Here is a 9,567-nt window from a genome sequence, read left to right as displayed (position 1 = left end):
AGAAAAAAAATCAGATAGTGTTTCCTTTCATTTCTTTTTAAAGAAATGTGCCAGATTCAAAGGGTTGCATGCCACTTTCTTTTTGCCATGAGAGAAATATGTCATAAAGACTTGGGCTGACTGGGCTCAAGGAAGAGTTTCTCATCATATTTAGGATATCCCAACCCTATCCCTACTTCAGTATCAACTGCTAAGCAGTATTTATACAGAATTACACCCATCTTTTAAGAACTTCTCATAACAATTAGAAAGATTTTCCCAACATAGTTGAAGTTTTCAGGATGGTGTTTGTTGAAACACAACAGTCATGCCCATCCTCTAAATTGTGTGTGTCTCTCCCTCCAGTCAGACATAAGGTGGGTACCATGGAAGGAAAAAAATGTGTTTCCCCAGCATAACTGTGTTGTCGGGCTTCTCAGACTATCCATGGCTAGAAATGCCCCTCTTTGGAGTGGTTCTGGTGTCTCACATCCTTACCGTGATGGGGAACAGCTCCATCATATTTCTTACTTTTTTTTCTTTTTTTTTTTTTTTGTTTTTGCTCCATCATATTTCTTTCCATGGTGGAATGCAGACTCCAGACCCCCATGTACTTCTTACTGGACAATCTCTCTGTGCTAGACCTCATGTCACCTGTACCATAGTACCCCAGCTGCTGGCCAATCTCGGGGGGCCAGAGAAGACAATTGCTTCCTGGGGCTGCATCACCCAGGCCTATCTCTTCCACTGGACAGGATGCACTGAATATACCCTGTTGGCAGTAATGGCTTTTGATCACTATGTGGCTATTTACAGGCCTCTCCAGTACACTCTCATCATGCAGCCCCAGGTGTGTGTGCAACTGGCAGGTGCTGCCTGGACCAGCATTCTACATGTACCTCCAGCCTCCTGCCAATAGAACCCAGGCCAAGTTAATGTCCTTCTTCTACTGTCTTATCACCCCATTGCTCAACCCACTCATCTACACCTTGAGAAACAAGGATGTGAAGAAAGCGTGGAAGAAGATCCTACAACTCCAGAGTGAGGTAAAATCCTAAAAAGGATGGAAGTCATTAAAAAAGCCAAATAATCTCTATCTCCTGGGCCAACCACATGCACAACTCAGTAAATACTGGTAGGTCTGTTTCCAAATGAGTGTCCACAAGCTCCAAGGAAAGAGTCCCCATCTCTCTCAATGTCAACCACCCAATGTTTAGAGAAACTTTCAGCTAGAAAGTGCTCAGTTCTGAAATCTCAAGGGGACCAATCTTGCTCCTTTTTGACCCTCCCCAAATGTCTTGTTCTTGGTGGGAAGAATGAGTTTACACATCTGTAGAAGGGCAAGCAACACTCTCTCTTCAAATCCCATTCTATAAAAGCTCCCTTTTATCAGAGAGCATTTGAGAAAAATTGCTGAAAAGCTTTTGTACAGATCCCAACAAGACTTTTAAATAAGAATTCATTGGATTCATCACATCTCATACCCAAACCATTGTAATCTCTCCTGTCTCTGAGCATCTCAGGTGATCTCTCCTTTCACAAATACTTTATCATCCTATCTATAACTTACCATATTCTTACCTCATTGGTGTCCTCACCATCCATCTTCAATTATTCATTTAAAAAAAACAATTTTAGGCACATCTGGCTGGCTCATTCAGTGAAGCATGGGACTCTTGATCTTGGGTTTGTAAGTTTAAGCCTCATGTTGGGGGTAGAGATGACTTAAAAATAAAATATTTTAAAAAAAGAGAAAGAAAGAAGAGAAAGAAAACATCCTCATAACAAATTTCTTACACTTCTTTCAATTAATTTATGACAGATATGATTCAATATGCCTTTATGTTTCCTAAATATGTATAAACCAATTCCCTCATTTGTCTAATTTCCCTATCACTATATGCTTTTGAAGATTTGAGACAGATTTCTATTATATACTAGCCAAAAAATATTAGGCTTTAAATTCCCAAGGCATATCTAACATACAGCAGGGGTTGAATGAAAGTTTGAACCAAGAGTAGAGTGCAAAGGTAGTCCCCACTTATTGGGGATCAAAAGCACATAACGTCCTCACCAAGCTTGTTTTAGACATTTGCCAGAGCTCTGCGCAACTCCTTTGTGGGGTGATGCCTACTTTTGATCTCTTGTAATGAAGATCTACCGATGCCAGTTAATAGACTTGAAACAGTTTAATACTAACACCTTATTTTCTTTCCAGGATATTATTTGAAAGCACTTATTACCTAAACTTAATTTAAGACCCTCCTTTCCAGAATGAAACTAGACCACTCTCTTTCACCATACACAAAGATAAACTCAAAATGGATGAAAGATCTAAATGTGAGACAAGAGTCCATCAAAATCCTAGAGGAGAACACAGGCAACACCCTTTTTGAACTCGGCCATAGTAACTTCTTGCAAGATACATCCATGAAGGCAAGAGAAACAAAAGCAAAAACGAACTATTGGGACTTCATCAAGATAAGAAGCTTTTGCACAGCAAAGGATACAGTCAACAAAACTCAAAGACAACCTACAGAATGGGAGAAGATATTTGCAAATGACGTTTCAGATAAAGGGCTAGTTTCCAAGATCTATAAAGAACTTATTAAACTCAACAGCAAAGAAGCAAACAATTCAATCATGAAATGGGCAAAAGACATGAACAGAAATCTCACACAGGAAGACATAGACATGGCCAACAAGCACATGAGGAAATGCTCCACATCACTGGCCATCAGGGAAATACAAATCAAAACCACAATGAGATACCACCTCACACTAGTGAGAATGAGGAAAATTAACAAGGCAGGAAACAACAAATGTTGGAGAGGATATGGAGAAAGGGGAACCCTCTTGAACTGTTGGTGGGAATGTGAACTGGTGCAGCCACTCTGGAAAACTGTGTGGAGGTTCCTCAAAGAGTGAAAAATAGATCTGCCCTATGACCCAGCAATTGCACTCCTGGGGATTTACCCCAAAGATACAGATGCAATGAAACGCTGGGACACTTGCACCCCGATGTTTCTAGCAGCAATGTTCACAATAGCCAAACTGTGGAAGGAGCCTCGGTGTCCATTGAAAGATGAATGGATAAAGAGGCTGTGGTTTATGTATACAATGGGATATTACTCAGCCATTAGAAATGACAAATACCCACCATTTGCTTTGCTGTGGGTGGAACTGGAAGGTATTATGCTGAGTGAAATAAGTCAATCAGTGAAGGACAAACATTATATGGTCTCCTTCATTTGGGGAATATAAAACATAGTGACAGGGAATAAAGGGGAAAGGAGAAAAAATGAGTGGGAAATATCAGAAAGGGAGACAGAACATGAGAGACTCCTAACTCTGGGAAACGAACTGGGAGGGGGGAGGTGAAAAGGGAGGTGGGTGGGGGGTGGGGGTGACTGGGTGAAGGGCACTGAGGGAGGCACTTGATGGGATGAGCAACGGGTGTTATTCTATATGTTGGCAAATTGAACACCAATAAAAAATAAATTTATTTAAAAAAATAAATTTATTTAAAAAAATAAAAAACAACCAAACTAACAAACAAAACCAACTCATTTTACACTTGCAACAAACTATGAAAGTGAGGACTATGGCTTCCTACACTTTCCTGGTCACACGAGTAAAGCACAGAGAGGTTAGGTAATCTTCTCAGAGACACATAGACAGTGAGTGACTGACCATGGGGTTGAACCTGTGCCTTGGCCACACTCTAACTGAAATACATGCTACATAAGTTACTTTTGCACTCTGGCTTTATGGCCACACCTGCCCAAAAGAGTTAAAAAATACAGTCTCATTCCTCATTATTGGCTTATTCCTTTTGGCCTTCTAAGATTTGCCATTAATTGCAGATATTCCAAGCTCACACACTACATCAATTACCAGCTAACCCCTTAGACACTAATTAACCAAAACATCAGGGATAACTTCTCAGCAGAGGAAGACAAGGTTTTACTCTCAGTGTCTGGGGAGAAAAAGCAGAGCCCTTATAGAAATGAATGGAAGGAATGAGGTCAAGAGTAACCTCGGGGTAATTTTAAAAGTAGGGGGCATGACACAGGGATGGCTTGTCACCTAAGAAACGTATCTTCAGAAGTAATATCTACTGCATAAACATAAGAGCTAGCTGCTCCACGGTATCAGTCTCTGCAGGCCTTCCAGGCACCATAGCTAGAGCAGATCCGCAGAGCTCCTCATTACCCAGAAAAAGTCCAGAAAGCAGAACATCCCCAGTGAGCAGATTCTCCTTCTTGCCTGAGAATAATATCTCCACACTTGCTCAGAGGGTGAAACTCAGGTGAGGACAGGGTCTCAGCAGCCTACTCAGAGCAAACAGGTTGTGTCTTCCTAGAATACAAAGAGCATTCCCAATGACTCCATCCCTAAACACCCCTCCCCAGCTAAGACCTCCACAAGCTAATAAAGCCTCCATTCCTTAATGGAGCCCTCTGAGGAAGCCAAGGAGCCATGGAAGTAGGTGGTTAGTGGACAGTAAGGGGACATGAGATGGAGGACAAGTGAGTCAATGTATAGCAGCCATTTATTAAGCAGCATGTGTAAAATTGTGTACTTCAAGCTATAGGCATACCAGCTGTCCAGTACTCATTAGAAGAGAGGATGTTGCTCATAGTATGTGAGGACCCGGAACCTCAGTTCTACTGCAGCTCAGTATTTTTTAAGACTTATTTATTTTTATTTTTAAATATTTATTTATTCATGAAAGACACAGACTGAGAGGCAAAGACACAGGCAGAGGGAGAAGCAGGCTCCTTACAGGGAGCTGGATGTGGAACTCAATCCTGGATCCCAGGAGATGGAGATCATTTCCCCTGAAATCAGCCCCCCAACCGCTGAGCCACCCAGTTGTCCCCAGGCTTCTTTTTCTTAGAGACAAGTTGAGAGCTGCCTTCAAGGAATCCTTGTGTCTTGGAGTTATGTACAGTGCATTTCCATTGGCCTCCACAGCAACTGTTGTCTTAGATTCTAACTCCCTTATGTTAGAGGTTGTCAGAAGCTGCATGCAAGGAATCCTTGTTTCTCAGAGTGCAGTAGGCCGCATTTCCATGAGCCTCCACAGGTACATTGATCTAGAGTCTAAGGCAAGGAGGTGAGAGGGTAGTAGAAAACTGCTTTCCAGGAAGGATGGTTGCTGACAGGACACTATGTAGCATTTCCATAGGCCATCCAAAACTGTCGAGTTGTTTCATTCCTAGGTAACTGGATGAGTTAACGGTATTTCTGCTCTTGAGACCTGAATCTTAGAAAGACAACTCCAGTGTGAACGTGAGTAATGAGTGGATAAGAGGGGTCCAGGGGATGGTTCTGGCCAAGGACAGCTGAGGCAGAGACACAGATAGCATGTGCTGCAACATTAGGCTAGGAAGGCAATAGGACAATGTTGCTGGTGACATATGGCCAATGTGGAATGTTGTCAGAAATATGCTGAGCACTGCAAGTCAGGGTGCAGAGGCAGCCAGGAAGGTGCTGGACTGAAGTTGGAAGAACAGCTGACTAGGTAAATTAGGGATGCTCCCATGACTGGTGTCAAAAAGATTAGACGTCAGGGAGGAAGTGACAGCTAGAGACACAGGTCTGGAAGGACTCTGCTGAGTGTGACTGTGGTAGACATGGAAATCACTGGGTTCATCCAGGGAGGCAAGGCAGTGCCCTGGGGAACACCTCTATTTGGGTGATAGGAAGGGGGAAGGAGGTCCAGGGAGTCCAGATGCAAAACAGTTCCAAGTGGACAGGGCAGGACCACAAGGCATCAGATGCAGAGAGAAGAGGGCCAAGGTTGGGCTGATGCACAGCTCTGCAGTCAGCCCACTGGGTGTGTGTGTCCATGCATGCCCAGCACACTGACCTAGAAATTAGTGTCTCCCCTCACCCTTTTCTCCTGGATGACATTACTCTCCTGTTTCTGTCATCCTCTACTGTCTCACTGATGTGTGTGAATGCTGTCCCTGCTTTTTAAAAAACAAAGTACTAAACAGAATAGTGTTAAGAGCAAGAGGTTAGCTTTCAGTCTTGGCTTTATCACGTGTTGCTATGTAAGCAATCTACAGTACACCAGTTGTCTTCCCCAAGCCACTCTGCTCAACAGCAAATGGGGGTAAAAACATCCCCCTCACTGAGTCAGGAAAGTCCTAAGGAACCACAGCATCTGGCTCAGAGGGAGTGTTTAATAATCTGCATTCATTATGAGGTGTGACCCATACCTACCCTCTATCTTTCTCAATTCGTCATCCTTGTATATCTTTCCTCACTATCCTTGCAATGCTTCTTTTCTCGTCTGGTGTAGACTCTGAGAAGACACTTTGGAATCAGAAATCTAAGAAAGGAAATGGTGTGATCTTGAAAGGTGGACAAACGCAATTTTGCCCCGCCCAGATCATTGAATCGAAAATGGTGTCCTGAGCTCCCATTAGAGATAAAACAACTGTGTTCTATAAGAGTCTCCCTAGGAGTATTTCCCATAGGATAGTGGGAGCAGTGTAAAAACTGGCTGTTCCACCAGAATGTTGGAAACAGTATGCAGTTTTGAGACAACAAAGGGAGAAAGGTAGTTTGCACGTACGTATCCATTGAAACCCCAGAGGTGGAGCTGTTTTCAAGGAATATCAGGATTCTTAAGAATGCAGGACTTGGAGGGGAGGGTGGCACTTCATTATTGAAGCAGTGCTGAATAGATCTCCATGAATTTCATAGTTTATGCATAAAGCACCTAATAAGAAACTTAGAACTAATCCTTCATAAATAACCTGTACTCGGGATTTAATTTCTTCTCGGTCCTATCATGCATCATATCATCACCTATCTCGGTCCTATCATGCATCATCACATATCTCGGTCCTATCATGCATCATATCATCACATCACATCATCACATATCTCATCACACATCACACATCACACATCACACATCACATCATCACATATCTCGGTCCTATCATGCATCATATCATCACCTTCATGAACTTGAGGGTGTGCAGTCCTGGGAGGAGTGTAGGAGGTGGGGGCTGGTGGAGTTCAGTGGAAAGGACCCATGAATCAGCAGGTGGTAACCCAATTGCTTCCTAAAAGCTACAGAATCCAAAAACCAAATCAGCTGTAATTTTTTATTGCAATAAGAAGCAGTGCTTGGCAAAAAAAAAAAAAAAAAAAAAAATGTTCAAGAAACCTAAATGTCACTAAAACTGCCCAATAAATGTGAACTCTGGAAGTAATCTGACCCTTCAGAGACAACTCCAGGGACTGCAGTTCTTACATGGTCCAGATCTTTCTCATTCTGCTTAAAACCCGACACTCTGGGATCTTATTAGGTGTCATGACCAAGTCAACAGCTAAAATGACTTAGCTCCTTCACTCCAGGGTCTCAGAGGATCTTGGATTGTTCCTTTTTTTTCCTTTTTTTTTTTACTGCAAAGTGCATAAGAGTTCTGCCTATGTGGGAGCTGCCTTGAGACAGAGACCAGCGTGTGCAGAAAGCCAGAGATCACCTCTTTGTGGTGACAGAGCCAGATGTAAACCTTAGCAGGTAAGTCGAGCATGTTCCTCTCTTGCTTTCTGCTATTTCTCATCCTCTTTCTACCACCACTTCCAAAAGGCAAAGCAAGAAAACCAAAATGGTCAATTCCCTCTTCATGAATTTGTAGAGAGAAATCAAATATTGTAATAGTGGTGGAAGATATAACAGACTTTGACCAAACTGGAAGAAAATTCTTGTTTATTTTTGGTACGCTTCCCCAAACACCATGCCACCTTACCAGCCCCAGAACTTGGCAGTTGAAGCAAGTATTTTCTCCCCACATCACAGATGGAGAAACCGAAGTTCAGAGATTAAATGACATAGTCAAGGTCATAGAACAGGAGGCAGAGCAAACACATGGGCAGCTGCTCTGCCTCTTGGTTCTGACTTCCCTGCATCTCAGGGTCTCCATGGAGGTGATACAGGATGCAACTCTGTTGCATCATCCATGAGGAAAACTGACTGCTGTTCTCAGGTTCTGTTCGCTTTGACTCATCACAGGCACCAGAGGATGTCTCGGCATGAGAGGTGAAAACCAGAGCTTCTTGGGGGGTCCCCCCAAGGACTTCATCCTTCTAGGTGTTTCTGACAGGCCATGGCTGGAACTCTTTCTGTATGTGGTCCTGCTGGTGTCCTACCTTCTGGCCATGTTGGGGAACATTGCCATCATCCTGGTGTCCAGACTGGACCCCCAACTCCACAGCCCTATGTACATTTTTCTCAGCCACCTCTCCTTCCTGGACCTCTGTTACACCACCACCACTGTCCCACAGATGCTGGTCAACATGGGCAGCACCAGGAAGACCATCAGCTTCGGTGGCTGCACAGTACAGTATGCAATTTTCCACTGGCTGGGATGCACTGAGTGCATTATCTTGGCTGCCATGGCCCTGGACCGCTACGTAGCCATCTGTGAGCCGCTGCAGTATGCCATTATCATGTACCACCCTCTGTGCCAGAAGCTCGTGGCTGTGGCCTGGCTCAGTGGCTTTGGCAACTCCCTTGTTCAGGTGGTCCTGACAGTACAGCTGCCTTTCTGCGGGAGGCAGGTGCTGAACAACTTCTTCTGTGAGGTGCCAGCCATGATCAAGCTGTCGTGTGCTGACACCACCATGAACGATGCCATGCTGGCTGTACTTGTGGCCTTCTTCGTGCTGGTGCCCCTAGCTCTCATTCTTCTCTCCTATGGCTTCATTGCACGCGCGGTGCTCAGGATCCAGTCCTCCCGGGGAAGGCGCAAATCCTTCGGGACTTGTTCCTCTCACCTGGTGGTGGTCTCCCTCTTCTACCTGCCTGCCATCTACATGTACTTACAGTCCCCTTCCAGCTACTCCCAAGAGCAGGGTAAGTTTATCTCCCTCTTCTATTCCATAATCACCCCCACCCTCAATCCCTTTATCTACACCCTGAGGAATAAGGATGTGAAAAGAGCTCTAAGGAGACTCCTGTCAAGGACCTGGAGGTTTTGCAGGAGGCTCTGAGATGTGACTGTCTCCATGAGTGACAGAAGCCTGGGCACCCAAACAGCACAGGTCTTAGGACAGATTCAAGAGCCCCTCAAGTCCCTGTCCCAACATTTCACCTTCTGTGTGGTCATGGTGCCTGAAATCCCACTTCTTCCAGTAGTCTTTGTTCTGAGAGGCCATTTGTTTTGGGGAATCATTTAAACAGAATTGGTGTTCAATAAGCATGTGTCAAATTATTTCATTTCTAGTTTCCTAATTCTTGCCCCTTTTATCTTCCTATTTTTTTCTTATTTCTCTCCCATTTGTCTCTTTCCAATCTTCCCTCTTCCATTTTCATTACTTCTATCTATGTATAATGTGAAACTGAATCAATATCTGATATTATGTATACTAAATTTGCCTCCTTATATTTGAATTCCATAAATTCTATATAACTTTATTTCTCCAAAAACAAAGAGGATTACTTTGTTTTTTAGATGATTCTTTTTTTCCAAAGTCTAAGTTTTCTTCTTTAGGAAATTTCCCCTCCATTGGTTAGAAATAAGCATATTCATTATGGATGTATAAGGCTCTATATTA

At 43.5% G+C, this 9,567-nt stretch overlaps 1 protein-coding gene across 1 annotated transcript; it reads left to right on the top strand.

Moving 5' to 3' along the window:
* The first annotated feature begins 8,043 nt into the window (after nucleotides 1–8,043).
* LOC140640636 (olfactory receptor 2B11) lies at nucleotides 8,044–9,003 on the top strand. The gene has a single exon (XM_072840232.1). The coding sequence runs from the start codon at nucleotides 8,044–8,046 to the stop codon at nucleotides 9,001–9,003; it is 960 nt and encodes a 319-aa protein (XP_072696333.1).
* Nucleotides 9,004–9,567: the final 564 nt, after the last annotated feature.

Source organism: Canis lupus, chromosome 9, assembly GCF_048164855.1.
Source record: "Canis lupus baileyi chromosome 9, mCanLup2.hap1, whole genome shotgun sequence".
Lineage (NCBI taxonomy): Eukaryota > Metazoa > Chordata > Mammalia > Carnivora > Canidae > Canis > Canis lupus.
The sequence above is the reverse complement of the archived record's forward strand: the minus strand, read 5'-3'. Positions and strand labels throughout refer to the sequence as shown.

Coding starts and splice junctions, on each gene's coding strand:
- LOC140640636 (XM_072840232.1), top strand. CDS start 8,044: ATGAGAGGTGAAAACCAGAGCTTCTTGGGGGGTCCCCCCAAGGACTTC.